The sequence below is a fragment of the Syngnathus acus genome, chromosome 13 (genome assembly GCF_901709675.1).
Source record: "Syngnathus acus chromosome 13, fSynAcu1.2, whole genome shotgun sequence".
Classification (NCBI taxonomy): Eukaryota; Metazoa; Chordata; class Actinopteri; order Syngnathiformes; family Syngnathidae; genus Syngnathus; species Syngnathus acus.
In genome coordinates this window covers 17,001,975-17,020,609 of record NC_051098.1, presented here as the reverse complement: position 1 = coordinate 17,020,609, position 18,635 = coordinate 17,001,975, and the positions used below count along the sequence as shown (strand labels likewise).

The following is an 18,635-nucleotide window of genomic DNA, read 5'->3' as shown; positions in this document are numbered from 1 at the left end:
ACGTTCTGCAGGAGCTAAAACTTTTCACGCAGGTGCGCTTAACGAGGGAATCACACGGACACTCCATTAGGTACACCGCCATTTTCAAGTGTACCTAATAAAGTGGCCACTTTATTAGGGAAATATCATGGTCAAAGGTCACAGGTGTCAAGCTCTAGTCCTTGGGGCCGCATTCCAACATGTTTTCCAAGATAAAGTGGCCTGTTATTAGGTACACTTGAAAATGGCGGTGTACCTAATGGAGTGTCCATGTGATTCCCTCGTTAAGCGCACATGCGTGAAAAGTTTTTGGTCACTTTCACGTTCTGCAGGAGCTAAAACTTTTCACGCAGGTGCGCTTAACGAGGGAATCACACGGACACTCCATTAGGTACACCGCCATTTTCAAGTGTACCTAATAACAGGCCACGTTATTAGGGAAATATCATGGTCAAAGGTCACAGGTGTCAAGCTCTAGTCCTTGGGGCCGCATTCCAACATGTTTTCCAAGATAATAAAGTGGCCACTTTATTAGGGAAATATGGTCAAAGGTCACAGGTGTCAAGCTCTAGTCCTTGGGCCCGCATTCCAACATGTTTTCCAAGATACTACAGTGGCCTGTTATTAGGTACACTTGAAAATGGCGGTGTACCTAATGGAGTGTCCATGTGATTCCCTCGTTAAGCGCACCTGCGTGAAAAGTTTTTGGTCACTTTCACGTTCGGCAGGAGCTAAAACTTTTCACGCAGGTGCGCTTAACGAGGGAATCACACGGACACTCCATTAGGTACACCGCCATTTTCAAGTGTACCTAATAACAGGCCACTTTATTAGGGAAATATCATGGTCAAAGGTCACAGGTGTCAAGCTCTAGTCCTCGGGGCCGCATTCCAACATGTTTTCCAAGATAATAAAGTGGCCACTTTATTAGGGAAATATCATGGGCAAAGGTCACAGGTGTCAAGTCTAGTCCTTGGGGCCGCATTCCAACATATTTTCCAAGATAATAATAATAATAAAGTGGCCTGTTCTTAGGTACACTTGAAAATGGCGGTGTACCTAATGGAGTGTCCGTGTGATTCCCTCGTTAAGCGCACCTGCGTGAAAAGTTTTAGCTCCTGCCGAACGTGAAAGTGACCAAAAACTTTTCACGCAGGTGCGCTTAACGAGGGAATCACACGGACACTCCATTAGGTACACCGCCATTTCCAAGTGTACCTAATAACAGGCCACTTTATTATCTTGGAAAACATGTTGGAATGCGGCCCCGAGGAGTAGAGCTTGACACCTGTGACCTTTGACCATGATATTTCCCTAATAAAGTGGCCTGTTATTAGGTACACTTGAAAATGGCGGTGTACCTAATGGAGTGTCCGTGTGATTCCCTCGTTAAGTGCACCTGCGTGAAAAGTTTTAGCTCCTGCTGAACGTGAAAGGAGCTAAAAGTTTTCACGCAGGTGCGCTTAACGAGGGTCACTTGGAAAATATGTTGGAACGCGGCCCCGAGGACTGGAGCTTGACACCTGTGACCTTTGACCATGATATTTCCCTAATAAAGTGGCCTGTTATTAGGTACACTTGAAAATGGCGGTGTACCTAATGGAGTGTCCGAGTGACGTCACAGATCAAACAGCCAATCAGGAGGTTAGGGTTAGTGAACCGATTCTAAAGATTCAGTTCACTGAAGAACTGGAATGCACATCACTAGTACAAAACAGTGCAGAGGACCCTGGCGTGCCAGGTCGAAACAGCCGACTTGTGAGTGACACGGGCTCTTGCTCGGTAAGAACTTGGTTCGATCCCAGGTGTGAGAATACACCTAAATGTGCTTTTATTGTGCAATTATCCCTTTCTTTATTTATTCTTTTTTTTTTTTTTTTTTTACCTCGTGTAGTGTACCTATTGAATGTCCATGAGGTTTACCTACACATAGTCATATAAAGCAGTTAACCAAATGTCAGATTTTTGTTTTCATGCCCAAAAAAATAAAAACAAGGAATAAAACACCAGACAAGTTTTAACATAAATGTTTATTTGATAATAATAATAATATTAAAAGTAAATTTCAAACCAGCAATCTAATGTGAAATTGCAGTAGATATATTGGATAACAATATTTATATAGCGTATATATACATACACGTTATTTAAAAACTACTACAAGCGTTATAAAATCAAGATGACCCAAAGAGAAGCATCATCTCCCCGTTGTTGCATAACGGCGCATCCCTTCATGCAATAAAGTTAGCCGTTAGCTTGGAGAAAACGTGCATAAAAGAAGTGGTGTTGCAGTGAGTGGTTCTTTCTTTCCTTGGCAAATCGTCAATCGACATTCTGGCTTCCATAGTTCACGCCAGGAGGGAGACGCAACACCTTCACTGACTGATCCGTTGATGCGCGCACGGGAAGGAAGGAAGGAAGGAAGGAAGGAAGGAAGGAAGGAAGGAAGGAAGGAAGGAAGGAAGGAAGGAAGGAAGGAAGGAAGGAAGGAAGGAAGGAAGGAAGGAAGGCGGTCAACTGCATTGCCTCGTTCGCGAACGGGAAAGTCACGATTTGTTCCCTCACTGATCCGTTCTCGCGATGAACTGGAAATGCAAATCACTCACAGATCCATTCAGTTAGTGAACGGGAAATGCAATTCACGACTCGTTCGTGAACGGGAAGTGACGTCATTTTCTTCTTCGTTTTGATTTACGGCGCGGTGGCACCAGCTTCAATGCGCATGACCGACACCTACTGGTTGAAGTCATATGAACTGAAAACGAATCACTTTAGGAAGGGATTCGTTCACGAACCCTAACCCTTGTATTTATATTCGCCAATCAAAACATAAAAATCAGACATTTGGTTAACTGCTTTATGTGTTTTACGTTGTTATACGAGTTGGTGTCCCCTAAAATAACAAATGTCGGCATAACGTTTTTTTGTTGATCCACCTTTTATTCAAACACATTCGGAATAATAACACCATCAACTATAACCCAACAAATAGAAAATGAAAACATCAATGTCGGCATAACGTGTGTTGGCTGGTATAGCAGCAATGCTGTCTGTCACTCACTCGTGAATCTTCGCGAACGACTAATCAGCAGCGAGCGATAGATGGAGGAGGGACTTTACGAGTCACTGACGTAATTTCCCCTCCACGAACGAGACCAGTCAGTGACGCAACTTCCTGTTCAGTGTGTGCGTGTGTGTGTGTGTGTGTGTGTGGGGGGGGGGGGGGGGGGGGGTGGACGATTCGTTGAACGATTCGTTTGAACGAATCTTTTGAATGAACTGATTCTAAAGATTCAACTCACTTAAAAGAACTGGAAAGCACATCACCAGTTGCCGTGCGCTTCCCCCCGGGAGTAAATGCGCTTCCCCATCTACTGGGGAAACATAGTAATTGCAGGGAAAATGCCCCCCAAAAAATTACTAATACAATTTATTCAGGTTTGGCGGGCCGGATTAAACGGCCCCGTGGGCCGGATGTGGCCCGCGGGCCGTAGTTTGCCCACGTCCGGTCTAGTGTGTGTTGACGAATGTATGTGTGTGATTGTGTACTGTGCGTTTGTGTGTGTGTTTGTCTCTTTTGTACGAGTGGTGCTGCGTGCTTGGCCGGTCCGCCGGCGGCTGCTTCCTGTTTCCTGCTACTCCAAATTCTGATGTTGTCATGCGACAGGAAGTACAATCATGCACTCTCGGTGGGTGGACATGAAGGTGACAAATGTTTGACTTCCTTTGTGACCTTTGACCTGATTCCTCCCATTTTGTGGGCACGTGCGATGCACAACATGGACGCAAAAATGAGAAATGATTTTTTCCAACTTGGATATGTTACTGCGAGAAGGTTGTGACTTTTTTTTTTCAACCATAGAAATGATGATCTTTTGTGTGTTCTGAAAGTATTTTGCCTTCTCATCATGGACTTTTGAGTGCAAATGTCGTGTGGTGACGGGCGGGCAATCCATCCGCCAACGTTCGCAACGGTTTGGTGTTACTTCTTCTTTTTCTCCGAACTCACGACGAGTGGCAGGTGGCAGGGGCAGGCTTTTCACATGCAAGTTTAGAACAAGGAACAAGCCGTCAAAGGTTTTGTTTTCACTTCACTTCTCTTTTTTGGGCGCCAACGTGAGTGAGCAGTCGCACCTTTCTGGTAAGTGCAACAGCAAAATAACTTGTGTCCATCTGTCCGTCCGGCTTTTGCAGGCAAGGGCGGGCAACTCGGGTCCGATCTTTTGCAGGAAGCGTGCCATACGCCAATGTGCTCTTTCATCGGTTTGCTTTTTTCCTCTGACGGTGAAATTGGTCTGAGGGAGCTGGGTGCCCCGGACTCTGCCTCCTTCTCCCCCACATTCGAGTGACCCACGCATGCGAAGGAGGTTGAAGATGTTGCGCTGGCTGCTGCCCCTGCTGGCCTGCGTGAGGATAGCAGCGCTGCCGCAAGATGAGGGGACCGCCTACGATGGCGACCCATACCATGGAGCGGCTGGCAACGAGATGTCTTGCACGTGGACGTGCGTGGTCTTCACGATGCAGTGGCCGGCGGCCTTCTGCCAGGTGACCTTCAACGCGGCCATCATCGAGACACGTACCGCGTAGTTCGATCTTCTTTCTCGTGAGATGGCATGAAAGGAGAGCAAGGAGGGAAGGACGCAAGGAAAAGAATGCCTTTAGTGTCATTGTACAAATGCTATACAACAACTACGAGGGGTGAGGATGGAAGCCGCAACCTTTGAGGTGGGAGAGAAACAATGAGTCACCCTTGGAAAGAAGGGAAAGAAGGAAGCATGCATGGAGGGAAAAGCAAGCATGGAGGGAAAAGCAAGCAAGCAGGGAAAGAAGCAAGCTAGCAGGGAAAGAAGCAAGCAAGCAAGAAAGCAAGAAAGCAAGCAGGGAAAGAAGCAAGCAAGCAAGAAAGCAAGAAAGAAAGAAAAAGAACAACAGTCATAACATGAACCAATGACAGAGAAGCAATGTGGAAAGACTTGCTTGGCTCGTGACCTTGCGTGTTTGTTTTTGCCTTGCGGTGTGGGCTCAGTCGTTGGACAACGCTTCTCTCTGCACCATTCCCGAGCACGTCGACACCTGGACCATCCACGGCCTGTGGTAAAGCGCTAAAGTCTCACAGCATCCCATTGGGTGACTCCAACTCAAATGAACGATCGCATGTCTCGAGCGATCACGGCGAGAGCGCCGGCCGTTTGGATCATCCCGACGCGAGGCGCGCCTTCCAAAGGCAATCAACGGGGCAAAGCCACCGCAGCTCAACTTGCGATGTGCCTTGTCTTCTCAGGCCCATGAAGGTGCAACAATGCTGCAGGTGTTGGCCCATGTTCTTCTCCGACGTGCAGGTAAGGCCATTGGTGGGCGGGCGGGCGGCCTCAATGTTTGAGTGCAAGCTTGGCCATGACTGGCGCTTCCCTCAGGAGCTGCAGGACGCGCTGGAAGAGTGCTGGCCGTCCTTGTTGAAAAGTAGATCCAGCTTCCATTTCTGGTGAGAGAACGTGCGGCGTTTCGGTCGGCGGCGCCAAACAGATTGGGCCGTGAAGCGAGCGCAAAGTCGCACGCAAACTCGCTCGCTCGCCTGTCCTGTCTCACACGCGGCGGAAACGGCAAACATCGGCAATCAGAGTGGATGAAAAGCAGCCACTGGAGGGAGGGAGGGAGGGAGGAAGGAAGGAAGGAAGGAAGGATGATGTGGCTGGGCAAAATTGGCTTTCAGGAGGGACGAGTGGGAGAAACACGGCACGTGCGCAGCGTGCGTGGAAGGCCTCAACTCTCCGCTCAGATACTTCCAGACGTGTCTCAAGCTCCGAGGCCGCTTCGACCTCCGCAAGTGAGCACACGCGTAAGGCGGACATAGCCTGCGTTACCACGACAACAGCTTTGACCAAACGTGTGCGTGTGTCACAGAGCCCTGGAGGACGCCGGGATCAAGCCATCCTGCGATCGACCTTACAAGGTAACGACCGACCGACCCGACATGCTACGTCAACACGTGAAGTGCAAAAGCATGTCCCGGCCGGCAAAAGAGCAGCTCAATCCACAAATGCAATGGCTGCCTTTGAAGTATGTTGACTTGCGTGCAGCTGTCTGAGGTGCAGGACGTGCTGGCTCCTCTGCTCGGCCACGCGTGTGAGATTCAGTGCATCAAAGACGACAAGGTGGCTCGCTCTTTCTTCTCTCGTCAGACATTTGGTTGGTTTGTTTGTTTGTTTGCCATCTACTCTCACCACTTGGATGTGTGCGCCTTATCTTTCAGGGGCGCGAGGTTTGGTTCCAGGTTAAGATCCGCCTGTCTCGCAACCTGACCGTCGGCTGCGAGCACGCCGCGGACGTGACCCCCATCTCTCAAGGTCACCCCTGCCCGGCCCAGGGGACCTTCTACTTGCTGCCCATCGACTGGCGGCGCCCGTCGCGGCCCTGCGACTGACGTCTCTGCCACTAAAAGGCGGACGGACGGACGGGCACGACCCGCTGAGCAAACATTCCTTCAAAAAAAAAAAAAACCTGTCCATGCATCAGAAAATCTGAACCCAGCTCAGTCTGGAGCTGAGCCCTTCCAACTTTGCTTTTTTCTTTCTGGCCTTTTTTCCCCCCGACCAGCCACCCACCCGCCCGCCCGCTCGCTCGCTCGCTCGCTCTTCTGTTTGGTTGCTCTTTCCTTTTCCTTGCCTAAATGAAGCCATGTGGACACAATCCCATGTGGCCTGTTTCATACTTTATTGACATTCGTGCGTGACTCAAATCTGACGGCGCTGGTAATAATTGTGCTGATGAACTAAGAAAAAATGAAAAACGAGGAAGAACAAAAAGCAGCATTTGGAGGAAAAGCGTCACGTGACAGCTAAACACAAATGGGTGTTTTTCTTACGGCCTCAGTGGCCCAGACATCCCAGGAACCGCAGGTTGAGGATCATGAGTTGGTTGTCCAGAACTTTGCGCACGATGCCGTCGTCTCCGTCGATGCTCAGCAGGGTGCCCGTGGCCTCCCGGTGCTCTCCCAGTATCACCTTCACCTGCGGGCAGACACAGCGCTCAAGTCCCAGGACGCGTACGAGCGGCCGGGCTGAGCCGGGCCGGGCCGGCTTACCTTGTCGTTCTTGGTCGGCGTGACGGGCTCCAGGTGCTCGCCGCTGACGCTCACCACCTTCTCCGACTCCTGCATGAAGACGGAGCACATGCCGCCCTGCAAAAGACGCCCGGGCTCGGTCACAAGTCTTTCCTCTGAATGAACGCTTGCTACGGTGAACTCTCACCGTGACGCTGCGGATGACTCCCGTCTGTCCCATCAAGTCCATGAAGGAGTCCTTGACCCGCACGAGAATGTCGGTGGTCACCCAGTCGCTGCCGCCCTGCTCGATGTTGGAGCCCGGTGTGTGGGGGTTGTAGCCGCCGGGAGATGGCGCTCCGGGCGTCATGGGGCTGTAGCCCACCGGACTCGGACTGGGGCTGGCCTGCGGGATGATCCGTGATCAAAGACGAGCAGACAATGTTCAGAGATCTCCTTAGACGTCGACTCGTAAGTCGACGTCTCGCGTTTGCCGTCGCCATCTGACAGCCGCCCGTCGAGTCCCACGAGTCGGTCGGGTCAAGCCACGGAGAGACGTTACCTGGTAGGCCATGGGGGACGGCGTGGGGTGGTAGCTGGCCGGAGAGTGGGTGTTCTGGTAGCCTACCGGCGAGGGCGCCACCTGGTGGTAGCTCTGAGGACTAGGACTGGGCTGGTAGGAGCCTTGGGGGGAGGGGGCGGTGTAAGGAGAATATTGCTCCGTGTTGTACCTGCACGGGCACACAAAGTGGAACACAAGGTGGAACACAAGGTGGGCACACAAAGTGGGCACACAAAGTGGGCACACAAGGTGGAACACAAGTTGGAACACGAGACAGCGGCCGGCAGCTTTGCTTGCTGCATTGAACATTTTCCTACGTGAGGGAGGCTGCTAAGAAAAATGGTTCAATGACATGACATGGCCTGAAAAGAAATATAAGCAGAAGTACGTAATTATGGAACCATGAGGAATGATGTGGAACAATTTCAAATAGATGTTGAAGGAATGTGGGACTGCGCCCGCCAAATACTTGTTTGAAGTTGAAGGAAGAGGAAAAATGGAAGCGTGACAATGTGAAAAAGGGGAACAAAACAAAGACCCAGTGGGGCCGCCGCCTTGGCGAGATTCCACTCACATGGCAGGCGTGCCCGGCGTCTGAGGGTTGTATTGATTGTTGACCTGCGGAGATGGTACTTCCGGGTAACCTGGCGTCTGGGGGTTGGGGGTCCCCCCGTAGCCCTGAGGCGAGGGCGAGGGCTCGTCGTCAAAGCCAAAGTCGTACTCCTCGTCGTTCCTGCAATGTGAACATTTTGCGCATCAGCACAAGGCCAGCGATTCCCCCTGGCCTGGCCTGGCCTGGCCTGGCCTGGCCTGGCCTGGCAGCAAAATATCAATTGCAGCTATTTTTGGCCCAAACGTGTGGGCTTCACCTGGACGGCGTGTTGGGGTTATTGGGGTCCCAGGCCCCGCTCTGGCCAGGCGTCCTGCTGCCATCGTGCAGCGGCGTCTGCGAGCCGCTGTGAGGCGTACGGCTCCCTGTTCGGCAGAAAGCGGTACGAGGTCGGTGTACTGTACTGGTCATGTCGCGTTCTTGGCTTTCTGATGGCTCCAAATCATGAAGCGCCATTGCTCACCGTCATGCAGCGGCGTCTGAGAGCCGCACATGGGCGTCCGGGAGCCCGAGCCGTACATGGGCGTGCGCCCGTGGGTGGAGGTCATGCCGCTGTGTTTCTGCGCACCCCTGCAAAGCAGAGAGAGGCCAAGCCAAGCACGCCGTGTCAGCAAGGCGGCAGCGCTGACGCACGGTTCAAAAGCAAAAACGACGGCTGGCTTGCATGGCAGTCAAGCGCTGTCTGTCCACGGAGATGGTCTGACAGGTGGAGTGGAGCTCCACTCTGGCCGTGGACTCTGTGGCGTCCTTCACCACACCGATGTAGCCTGGCGAAAGAGCGGACGGACATTAGGGCGTAAAACATTGCTAGGAAAACGCAAAACCACATGAAAGGGAAAAACAAAAAACAAAATCAGATCATCTGTATTCCTTTTTTGCTTTGCAACGGATTGGGAGTGACCAACTGAAGCTGATGGGGTGGCCGCTTACCTTTGTATGGACCCTGCGAGATGCGAACGGTCTGACCAATCAGCTCGTTGTCCCGTCGTCCTCGGCCCCGCCCCATGCCGCCTCCCCCTCCTCCTCCTCGCTGTTGAGCACCTGCGGGGCGAGCGGCGTCATCAGACGCGAGGCCTCGGCTCGGCTCGGCTCAGCAGCGGGCTGGCGCCGCTTACCACCGCCGCCGTGATGCACGGGGCTGCTGATGCGAGGGCTCATGGGAGCGAAGCCGCCCACCGTGAAGTTGGTCACGTCTCTGGGCTGAAACACGGCGCCGTCGTTACGATGGAAGGAGCCTCCTTCCGTCTCGGATCGCCGACAACCGTTTTTTCCCAGATCCAGACGGAGTTACCTTGGAGCCGCCGGCCAACACCAGGTGGCGTGTCTTGCAGACAAACATCCCTCCGTTCTCCACCAGCTTCTTGCAGTGCAGGAAGGCGAATCCTCGGAAAAGGTGGCGGATCTCGCCTTCGCGGCCCTGCGGGCGGGCGCACACGCGTCTCAACCGGAGGGAGCAGACTCGCCGGGCAAAGGCAGCCAGTCCCGAGCGCCCTTACCGAGTGCGGCCCGTCGATGACCTTCACGATGTCTTTGACGTGGATGTTGTTCTCCTCCGAGTCCAAGGCCACGGCAAAGCGGTTGTCCTTCTTCCGGTTGACCGCCTGGTGGCGCACCGTCAGCACTTTGCCGTGCATGTTGAGGACCTGCCGGAGGACGAGCGGCGTGGTGCGGCGCTCAAGCGTTGACCGAGCATGCGAGCGTCGCGGCGGTGGTTTACGCCTGGCGGTTTACCTGGAAGGTTTCTCTCTCCAGCCGCACGATAACGCCCACCGTCTGCGGGTCCAGCTGGACCAACTCCCCCCACTCGTGCTGCCCCCCCGCGTCTACGCCAGACGCCGTTTCTGAGCAGAGCTGCAGATCTCTGGGCAACACCTTCAGCTGCAGGCAGGCAGGCAAAAAAACACAGACGATGAAATCCGAAATCCAGACGGCCGACACGACGGACCGAGGAGCTACCTCGTGCATGGTGAGATCGGAGAAGAGGATGACAAAGTTCTCCTCTACGCGTACGATGAGGCCGGTGTCACCTTCGTATCGGCCGGCGATCACTTTCACGTGGTCGCCCATTCGGAAATATTTCTTTAACTCTTGAGCTGGAAACTCCAGGGGGTCCTAAAGTGAAGACAATAAAGGTATACTTCTTCCAAGTGGACATGTTGAGACCCAACGTGAGCAGTGGGGTCAGGAAGAGCACAGCACGCATGCTGCAAATCAGGAAGGAAGCTTTCTCAAAAGAAAGGCGCACCTTGAGGTCTTCGTGTTTGGGCATGATGGTGATCTTGTTGCCGTCCACGCTGAGGATCTTCCCCTGCAGGTTGATCAGCTCCCCCTCGCACACCTCCACGTTGTCGCCCGCCTGCAGGTTGTGCTCACGTTCCTTGCCTGCAGAGAGACACAAACTGCGATTGCTTGCGGCAAATCGACCCCCCCCCCAGACACACACACACACATCTTCGAGCAAACAAAACGCACGCCAACCTGATTCGCTGACCACCTCCAAGTCGATTCCTTCCGGCTGGTCTTCAAACTTCTCCAACTCGGACAGTGTGGGCTTCACGCCATCTGTGATCTGTCAGAGGAGACATGCACACGCACGCACACGTGACGAGACCCGTGGGTCGGCTTTAAATGGGATGCAGGGTGATGGACTGTTGGTCCATCTCATCTGCGGAACTATCTTTTGGGGGAATTTCATTTCCATATGAAAGCAGAGTGATTAGACACTTGACTGATAGTGGTCCAGAGGCAGGAAATTTGCGGATTACACAAAACAGCTCGTAGCAAGCCTAAACATCCATCTTCTCCAGTTAGCCCTTGCAATCAATGAAGCAATTATCTACACAATAGTTACTTGTAGCCCTCTTAGTTGGGTTAAAAAAAACAAAATGAAGAAGAAAAAAAAAATGGAGCAACCGATTACGATTGGAGTCACGCGGAACGCTCGCTCGCTCGCTCGCTGCTCACCACTGCCGACATGGCGAAGCTCTTGAACAGGAATCCTTTGCGGCTGTAACGATTGCCTTCGAAGATCATGAAGTCGCCGTCGTGACTGACCTCCCCGCCGAGCGACCTGTCAATCAAACACGCAGGTGTCACTGCGCCATACACGGACAGCAGGCGGCAGACTTGGTGCTGCTATGTGCGGACCTGATTTTTTCTGCATCAAAGAGCCTCTGAGCGGGCCTCTTGAACTTCTTCCTCTTGGCATACCAGTCTTTCTGCAGACACGCAAGGAATCGGACAAAGCACTAATGCGCGTGCACGTGCCAGCGACCTACCAAGCTCATCTTGGCTTTGATGCGGTCCAGTTCGATGCGAGGGATCATTTTGAGGGAGATGGTGTTCTGGCTGGGCTCAACGTAGTCCACCTGGAGGGAGAGCAAAGCACACAAATACACCGTCTTATCAGTCACAGGCCTCAACTTGCACACATTTTCTTTGGAAACAATGGTGCGAGTTACCTGCGCGATGTCTTCTTTGTACAGGCCTCGTTTGAGCCTGACCCAGGATTTGGGCTTCAGGTTGGTGACCTCTTTGACCACCTTGAGGACATCCGTCATCTCCTTAATGGGAACCATCTGCTGCTTCCACAAGCCCATGCGAAGGTTTCCGATGCCCTCGATGGCAGCTTTCACGTGCGTCTGCTTGTAGGACTCCACGTAGATGTAACCTTTCACGTGGTCCGGGGCCACCACCGACTTGATCTGGAGCGGCTGCGAAGGCCGAGCGAGGGCGGGTCAGCGGCTTCCCACTCGTGCCCAGCGTTCCGACGAGCTTCTTACCGTGTCCGTGAACTGATAGGCGATGAACTTCCTCATCAGTGCGATGGCGGTCGCCCTCTCCTCCCCAATCTGTGAAGACGGGAGGGACCCCATGAGCAAGTGTGTGTGTGTGTGTGTGTGTGTGTGTGTGTGTGTGTGTGTGTGTGTGTGTGTGTGTGTGTGTGTGTGTGTGTGTGTGTGTGCGTAGGAATCGCACCTTGCACTTGACAGTCCACAGATTAGGATCCCTGATGTTGACAAATGCAGCGGAGCAGTTAGAACACGACGTGATTGCGTGCGCTGGCCGCCGCCACAGCTTGCTAAAGCGGTGTTTACATACTTGACACCCGGAAGAAGCTGCTGCTGGGTGATGTCGTCAGAGAGCTCCTCCGACCCTCCCGAGTAGCTGCACGCCACAGAGGAGGAATAGGCTGGATGGCATTTGGAATATTGATGCTTTGCACATTTATCGAAGCCAATAGCTGCAACCGCTTTTGAAGGCCCTTCAGCTGAAGACAAGAAACTAAATGGGGACGAATAGGGGCTTGTCGCAACTTAAGGTTTCTTTCCGCTCATTTCTGACGAAAAGCCTGATTTGGGATTGCAGCGTTTTCACCCAACAAGTATTTCAAAGGCCACTTTGTGGGCAAATCCGCCGCTCCTCCAACATGAACAAAGAGAGATCGGCGGTGAACTCTCCAAATCCTCATTTGGTCAGAGGAATCTAGAAATACTCACTGCTCCACTCCGGAGGACTTGGCGTACTTCCTCATGTAGTATTCGCCCAGCTCCTCCTCTCGAGAGTCCCTGCGCACGCCAAACAGGCAAATCTGTTAGCAGCCGTTCAGCACCTAGTGGCAACGCCGCAGCCCAATGGCAAAAACGGCCTCCCTCTCACCTCCAGAGGTTCTGGAGCCTCCTGGAACCCGAGTGGTCGTCATCCAGGACCACGTGGTCGATGTTGGACACTGAAAGCAGGCGCTTGGCGTCACCCCCGACGTCGTCAACAAGTGTGGCGCACGCCAACACGGCCACTTACCTTCAGCCTCCTCTGTGCGAGAGGAGGAGAAAATAGAAGGTCACAAAAGTAGAATGAGGAGATTGGAGGCGGGTTGGGTCACACAAAGCATGATGGCAGAAGAACAGAGCAGACATTGGTGGCCACAGACCGTGAGCAGACATTGATGGCCACAGACCGGGAGCAGACTTAGCAGCAGTTGAGCCGCTACTAAGGAGAATTCGCACCTTTCTCCAGGATGTCCTCAGCTCCTTCCCCCCATTGGTCTTCTTCATCCTCATCCTCGTCGTCCACATCTGAGAGGAAAAACAAGAGTTGAGGACTCGTGGGAGGAGAAAGCTTGATAAAAAAAAATAAAAAAATCATAACAACATTCAATCGAGATTTTGTACCGGCTTCGTCCAGGATGAAGCCTCTGTGACGCGGCTTCTTCCGAGGACGGTCGTCGTCGTCCTCTTCCTCCTCTTCATCATACTCATCATCCAGGTCCTCACCTTCCTCCTCAGCCACCTTGTCGCTCCCCACGGGGCTGGCCGGCTCCTCCTGAATGCCAACGTGAATGAATTTCGTATGACCTGCTTGACACGCTATCTACGAATAAGGGCTGGAAGAGTTAAAAAAAAAAAAAGAAGAAGATCTAACTGCAATACTTGTATGCTCACTATTGCATTGAGATTTCAGATTTTCAAATGTGTTTTGGAACAAACACAAAAAACTAATATCATCCGTATTCTAATGAACCACATCAGGTGCAAAACAATGTTTGCTAATGGTACCTGCAATTTAATTCATATACATTGTATCAGAAATACATTTATTTAAAAAATGAATGTGGCACTGACAATTGTGGAAAAACATGGTTTGTTGACAAACATTGCCGTAGTAATAATACAACGTGGGTTTCCAAACATGAAGAGCAGAGCATGACGACAATCATAGTTATCGTTTCGCCCATAGTTGTGCAGGGAAATTAAGGCAAAAGAGGCGCGCACACACACACAAACTCTTAAAGAAGGAAAGTCCGGCGCCTTGGTTGATGTGTCAATGGTTGGCATTAGCATTAGCACGAGCCTACCTCATTCTCCACCTCTTCGGCTTCCCCGTCGCTGCTGCGCTCGCTTTGGTTGTCGGAGAAGTCGCTGTCGTCGCTGTCAGACATGTTTTAGGGCGCCGCGTGACTGCAGGAGCGCAAATGAAGACAAACATCAAGACAACCTCGCTCCACCCGCCCGCTGCTGTGCTAAAGCTAAGCTAACATCCACAGGCCTAGCCGAGCATAGCCAAGCGATGTTGACTTTGGCGCCAGCGGGACATTTGTAAACGACGACCCCCCCGCTCTTGAGCTTCACAAGTTGTGCGTACCGTCTTCAGCTGATCGCTTGGGGCTGAGACAAAACAAGCCAAAATGAAAATGATTGCCTTGTTTCGCGGTCGTCGTTCGCAGCCGCTGGAATCAATCGCGAAAATTCGGGGGATCTGGCCAATCTCGCGAGGGTTTGGGCGACTGCAAAGGAGGAAAGAAAGACGTCTCACTTGGAACTTGTGATGGAGGCAGCTCGATGTTGACTGGATGGCTCCAGCAGATAGCAGACAGGATGGAGCCATCTGATATGAACCCGAGGGGATGGTGGGCTTGCAAAAACAACAACGGCAAATAACACCTATCGAGGTTTTCTTTTTTCAATGGGTGTCTACTACGATTATTATTTTTGGGTGTCTATTATACGCGCCTTTTTGGGTCCCGCAGTAAACGAAGGAGTAAGCGGTCTTCCTCCTCCGGGGATCTTTGTTTGAATGTGACGTCATACGTCGAGGTCCCAGGTCGCGTCTCGTGACGTGAGCGCAGCATAAAGTGGCTCGTTTGTTTTCGTGGGCATTTCTCTCTCTCTCGCTCTCTCTCTCTCCCTCCCCGTCGCTCGAAAGATGAACAGCGTGGGCGAGGCTTGCACGGAGCTCAAGCGGGAGTACGACCAATGTTTCAACCGATGGTTCGCCGACAAGTTCCTGAAGGGAGAGCGAGGCGCCGAGCCGTGTGCGGACAGCTTCCGGCTGTACCAGCGCTGCGTGCAGAAGGCTATCAAAGACAAGGACATCCCCGTGGACGGCCTGGACTTCATGGGTCCAAACAAGGACAAGCCCGATGGCTGAAAAAGAGACAAGAGACGAGCCCCCCTCCCAATAACAACACTGCGGCTTCCTATAGGCTGTCGGACCTGATCAGATGGCGGCGGCACACTTGCTCTTGTTTTTCTGTCCTCACAACGACGCCGCTGGCGACAGATAGAAAAGTCACAGTTCGGGACTAGACGAACATTGTGGGATGGACCTTGGGCTTTATGACAAATGCTCGCCACGTGCACGACTGCAAGTGTCTTCATCAAATCTGTACAAAAATGGCAAATTCTCTTCAAAGTGTTGCATTTTCTTGGGGGGGAGCAAGCTATTTATGAAATAAAGGCAACGGTATTTGAACAAGCTATTTTCCGTGACTTGTGATTTCAAAATATCAATTTACCTACTTGTCGGTTGAAAGGTTATCATTGAATTTTTCACATGATACTCCAGGGTACTGACTTGCGCATACACCGCCGAACGAACTGGCTGAGAAAGAATGGTAGTTAAAAAGAGATGGCAGCAGACGACGAAAAAAAAAGAAGACTATGTTCGTTGATTAAAAAAAAAAAAAAAAAGGGGAGAGATATTGCTGATGAAATAGATGCTTTCCGAATAATATCGTCGTGGGACCTGTTCAAAGACGGGATATGAGGAGTTGCTAAACCAAAGAGACGCACGCCAGTCCAGTTGCTGTACGAAAGAATTCCCTTCGGAGATTTGCAGTGCCAGCAAGTGCCTTGTAGCTGACAGCCATTTCAGGCAATGGCACTAAAAGCTGAGTTGATGCGCTCCAAAATCCTTTGAAGTTCCTGCAAGAAGTGTTGGACGTTTTCTTCTGGGTGGAGCTCACACGGACCACACGCTGACTGGTTCTGTAGAAATTGGCAATCAAAAAAACCCACACACCCCAAAAAGGGAGGAGCTTTTAGGATTTTGCGTGTCTTCGTGGTGACCATGTTGGGAGGGGCGTTGTTCTCATCAAACGAAATGCGTGGACATTGAAAATCAATTTTACTTTGCTTATTTCTCAACTGAATTTCATAAGGTTAACCTTTGTTGGATGTATAATATATACACAATATATACGCACAAATGCATATCATTCTTTCTTGGCTGCTTACCTGGTTGTGAGGACCATCTTCTAAGAACTTGAGGCCCCGTTCCAAATGTTTCAAAACATTCCCTTCACTTCTTTCCCACTCTGTGACGAGAACTCGGACTTCTGCAGAGAAGCATTTTAGGGTGTCCTTGGGACACGTCTGACAAAACAAGAAGAAAAAATATATATATATATATATATATCATGATAATAGTAACAACAAGAAGAGGGAGGTGTGTGACGTCAACAGAGTACACGAAGCTCAGAGCGTATAGCCTCGGGAGGGATGTTTAATCATTTTTTAGTATAATATTTTCATTTTTTGTGTTAAAAAAATAGAGGTTTTATTCTTTTACTCAGCCCAAACAAATACATCTTGGAAAGAAGTACCTAAATATTGTTAGAAAAAAGCATACAAAAATGTTTCAGGAAAATAGAAATGATTAGATGACAAATATATTGGTATATGAAATAACAACATATTATATTATGATCTAAATGATCCAATGATAAGTTATTGGAGGTTAAAAACAACATACAGTGAGCGACACTCAAGTTTCGCACCTTCGAGTAAACGTCATTCAAATTTGAGAGAGAGAAAAAAAAAGCCGTCAAACCAATAACATGACAGTCGTACCTTGTAGTCGCTCCAGGTTGGGGTGTACAACTTGCAATCTGAGCACTGCTGACACACACACACACACACACACACACACACACACAGATGACGTGATTAGATGATGACACACTCTGTGGTCAGTCACTTGATTAGGTAGAGCGGCTTCAGATTTATGGTATCGCAAAATCCATAATGGTGACTTTTGATGGATACGAATAAAGAACTGCTGCGTTTCACTGCCGCCACTATTTTGCCGAGCAAAGTGAACTGCTTCAAGCAACGTCTGTCTGGCCCCCCACTTCGTAAATGTATTCCAAAATGAAAAACAACTAACAAAGTCAAATATAAAGTCTTGAATCTTGAAACTACACCGGCCTTGCGCAATACATGGGCAAGTTTGAAATGAAGTTGAATGTAAGGTTTAGAAATGTATCCAAATGGAGTTGATTTGTTCAAATCGATATCTGATGCGCTTTGGGCAGCGAAATAATGAGCAAAGACAACATGCATTGGGTTCGAAATTGGACAGAGCCAGGCAGGAAATCGGGTCCATTTGTACCGAAGCGGCGTCGTCCCTGAGCAACTCCTTCACGTGCTCCATCAAGTCCAAACTGGGCATCGCGCGCGCCCCGCCGCGCAGCAGACAAGCCAGGCACAAAACGCAAACGGTGACGACGAGCTTGGCAGGCGCAGTCGCAGTCCTTCCTCTCGTAGGCATGTCATCCTCGTGCTCCTCGCCAGCAAGGAACGCCAGGCAGGCTGCGCCCGAGCCGAAGCGGGCCGCCGCGAAAGCTTCTCGCTTGTGCCTGCTCGCTCGCTCCTTGCTCACTCGTTCGCTCTTTGCTCGCTCCTTGCTCACTCGTTCGCTCTTTGCTCGCTCCTTGCTCACTCGTTCGGTCGTTCGTTCGCTCACTCCTTGCTCTTTGCTTGCTAGCCAAATGGCTGGCAGGCTTCCGATGTCTTGGTGGGACCTTTTGGTGGCTCTATGATCCATGATAGGCACGCGCACCAAACGTCATGGAGTGCATGAACGGCGTCGGACTCTGGCACCTGTCCGTCCGCATGTGAGCCGTCCGTCCGTCCGTCTTTGCTCTCCCGCTCGCTGCCGTTGTTGTCAGCTTTCAGCTTCTTGGCTTTGGCTCTCTCTCCCCTTCTCATGCCCTCCTTCTGCTTCTCCTTCTCGTCCTCGGCGGCGGGCGGACGGACGGACGGCAACGCCCTCTTTCCCAGCACGCAGCGCCCGTCTTATTCCCGGATGGGAAGCCCAAGACGCGCAGCCGACCTCATTGTCCGGCAAGCATGCAGCATGGTGAGAACTAATGCATCCATCCATCCATCCTTTATGTAAGCTTATTTCATAACTTCTCTGAACTGTTTTTCTATTCCTTCCAGTCCAACGGACCGACCGCTGGAGCCGTACTGTAGCTTACGCTGCCGTAGAAGACGAGTGCCGGCCGATTGATTCATCAGTGGCTGCACCCACCGCGCAAAGCAAGCCCTGCACGGAGAGAGAGAGAGAGAGAGAGAGCTAAGGCCAGATCAAACTCCGTATCCTGCCTGCGTGCTTTCCCTCCTTCAAGCCACCGAGCTGACTCCACAAATGAAATGGCTCAGGAAGATTTGGACTAACAAAAGGCCTCCTCCTGTTCTGTACTGACTGCACTCGCCACAGTGGCCCAGCAAGGCGACGATGCCCTCCATTGTTGAGGGTATGAGCGGAGAGCATTTTAAGCACGGGATCATTGCCGAGAAATAAAGCGTCCTACCTTGTCGATGTCGTTCGGTGCGGTGCTTCGTGAAGCCAGCTTCAGCTTGGCAGCCGCGCTGAACGGC

General features: G+C 51.4%; 4 protein-coding genes and 1 long non-coding RNA gene across 10 annotated transcripts; 3 read left to right on the top strand and 2 right to left on the bottom strand.

The window, feature by feature from the left end:
- The first annotated feature begins 3,962 nt into the window (after window positions 1-3,962).
- On the top strand, window positions 3,963-6,779 carry rnaset2l (ribonuclease T2, like). 3 transcript variants are annotated; one of them, XM_037267334.1, is made up of 9 exons: window positions 3,963-4,120; window positions 4,284-4,524; window positions 5,006-5,073; window positions 5,261-5,318; window positions 5,394-5,461; window positions 5,690-5,803; window positions 5,881-5,929; window positions 6,057-6,131; window positions 6,230-6,779. In XM_037267334.1, the coding sequence occupies exons 2-9, from the start codon at window positions 4,336-4,338 to the stop codon at window positions 6,398-6,400; spliced, it is 792 nt and encodes a 263-aa protein (XP_037123229.1). In that variant the 5' UTR covers window positions 3,963-4,120; window positions 4,284-4,335; the 3' UTR covers window positions 6,401-6,779. The 3 variants fall into 3 exon arrangements, with proteins under 3 accessions (XP_037123229.1, XP_037123227.1, XP_037123228.1); XM_037267332.1 differs by having other exon boundaries at window positions 4,209-4,524; XM_037267333.1 differs by having other exon boundaries at window positions 3,964-4,120; window positions 4,273-4,524.
- supt5h (SPT5 homolog, DSIF elongation factor subunit) lies at window positions 6,672-14,563 on the bottom strand. The gene is made up of 30 exons (XM_037267331.1): window positions 14,332-14,563; window positions 14,045-14,147; window positions 13,362-13,512; window positions 13,197-13,265; window positions 12,991-13,002; window positions 12,850-12,919; window positions 12,690-12,758; window positions 12,292-12,357; window positions 12,169-12,199; window positions 11,973-12,041; window positions 11,652-11,903; window positions 11,469-11,558; window positions 11,338-11,408; window positions 11,155-11,260; window positions 10,669-10,759; window positions 10,436-10,572; window positions 10,147-10,302; window positions 9,922-10,068; window positions 9,687-9,833; window positions 9,482-9,607; window positions 9,306-9,390; window positions 9,121-9,231; window positions 8,855-8,957; window positions 8,654-8,760; window positions 8,450-8,555; window positions 8,155-8,313; window positions 7,581-7,749; window positions 7,227-7,424; window positions 7,061-7,156; window positions 6,672-6,986 (listed from the first exon to the last, which is right to left on the bottom strand). Exons 2-30 carry the CDS (start codon window positions 14,126-14,128, stop codon window positions 6,846-6,848), a joined length of 3,219 nt encoding a protein of 1,072 aa, XP_037123226.1. The 5' UTR covers window positions 14,129-14,147; window positions 14,332-14,563; the 3' UTR covers window positions 6,672-6,845.
- Window positions 14,564-14,778: 215 nt separating this feature from the next.
- On the top strand, window positions 14,779-15,448 carry triap1 (TP53 regulated inhibitor of apoptosis 1). Its single transcript, XM_037267339.1, has one exon. It carries the CDS (start codon window positions 14,893-14,895, stop codon window positions 15,115-15,117), a length of 225 nt encoding a protein of 74 aa, XP_037123234.1. The 5' UTR covers window positions 14,779-14,892; the 3' UTR covers window positions 15,118-15,448.
- A 38-nt stretch (window positions 15,449-15,486) lies between these two features.
- il15l (interleukin 15, like) lies at window positions 15,487-18,034 on the bottom strand. 4 transcript variants are annotated; one of them, XM_037267337.1, is made up of 5 exons: window positions 17,794-18,034; window positions 17,362-17,706; window positions 16,821-16,868; window positions 16,206-16,343; window positions 15,487-15,956 (listed from the first exon to the last, which is right to left on the bottom strand). In XM_037267337.1, the coding sequence occupies exons 1-5, from the start codon at window positions 17,794-17,796 to the stop codon at window positions 15,840-15,842; spliced, it is 651 nt and encodes a 216-aa protein (XP_037123232.1). In that variant the 5' UTR covers window positions 17,797-18,034; the 3' UTR covers window positions 15,487-15,839. The 4 variants fall into 4 exon arrangements, 3 of the variants coding, with proteins under 3 accessions (XP_037123232.1, XP_037123230.1, XP_037123231.1); XR_005099826.1 differs by lacking the exon at window positions 17,362-17,706 and having other exon boundaries at window positions 16,821-16,865; window positions 17,853-18,034; XM_037267335.1 differs by having other exon boundaries at window positions 17,362-18,034.
- Window positions 17,778-18,276, top strand: LOC119132242. Its single transcript, XR_005099827.1, has 3 exons — window positions 17,778-17,866; window positions 18,033-18,111; window positions 18,195-18,276. It is a non-coding gene; the product is annotated as an uncharacterized LOC119132242 (long non-coding RNA).
- The last annotated feature ends 359 nt before the right edge of the window (window positions 18,277-18,635 follow it).

Excerpts from the sequence above, each read along its gene's own strand:
- rnaset2l (XM_037267334.1), top strand. The coding sequence starts at position 4,336 with ATGCGAAGGAGGTTGAAGATGTTGCGCTGGCTGCTGCCCCTGCTGGCC. Across the intron at positions 4,525-5,005 it reads GGCCGGCGGCCTTCTGCCAG|TCGTTGGACAACGCTTCTCT; the intron begins GTGACCTTCAAC and ends GTGTGGGCTCAG. Across the intron at positions 5,930-6,056 it reads CCTGCGATCGACCTTACAAG|CTGTCTGAGGTGCAGGACGT; the intron begins GTAACGACCGAC and ends ACTTGCGTGCAG.
- supt5h (XM_037267331.1), bottom strand. The coding sequence starts at position 14,128 with ATGTCTGACAGCGACGACAGCGACTTCTCCGACAACCAAAGCGAGCGC. Across the intron at positions 12,200-12,291 it reads CAGCTTCTTCCGGGTGTCAA|GGATCCTAATCTGTGGACTG; the intron begins GTATGTAAACAC and ends TGTCAACATCAG. Across the intron at positions 7,425-7,580 it reads CGTCCCCCATGGCCTACCAG|GCCAGCCCCAGTCCGAGTCC; the intron begins GTAACGTCTCTC and ends ATCATCCCGCAG.
- triap1 (XM_037267339.1), top strand. The coding sequence starts at position 14,893 with ATGAACAGCGTGGGCGAGGCTTGCACGGAGCTCAAGCGGGAGTACGAC.
- il15l (XM_037267335.1), bottom strand. The coding sequence starts at position 17,796 with ATGGATCATAGAGCCACCAAAAGGTCCCACCAAGACATCGGAAGCCTG. Across the intron at positions 16,869-17,361 it reads TCAGGGACGACGCCGCTTCG|CAGTGCTCAGATTGCAAGTT; the intron begins GTACAAATGGAC and ends TGTGTGTGTCAG. Across the intron at positions 15,957-16,205 it reads AAGATGGTCCTCACAACCAG|AACCAGTCAGCGTGTGGTCC; the intron begins GTAAGCAGCCAA and ends CAATTTCTACAG.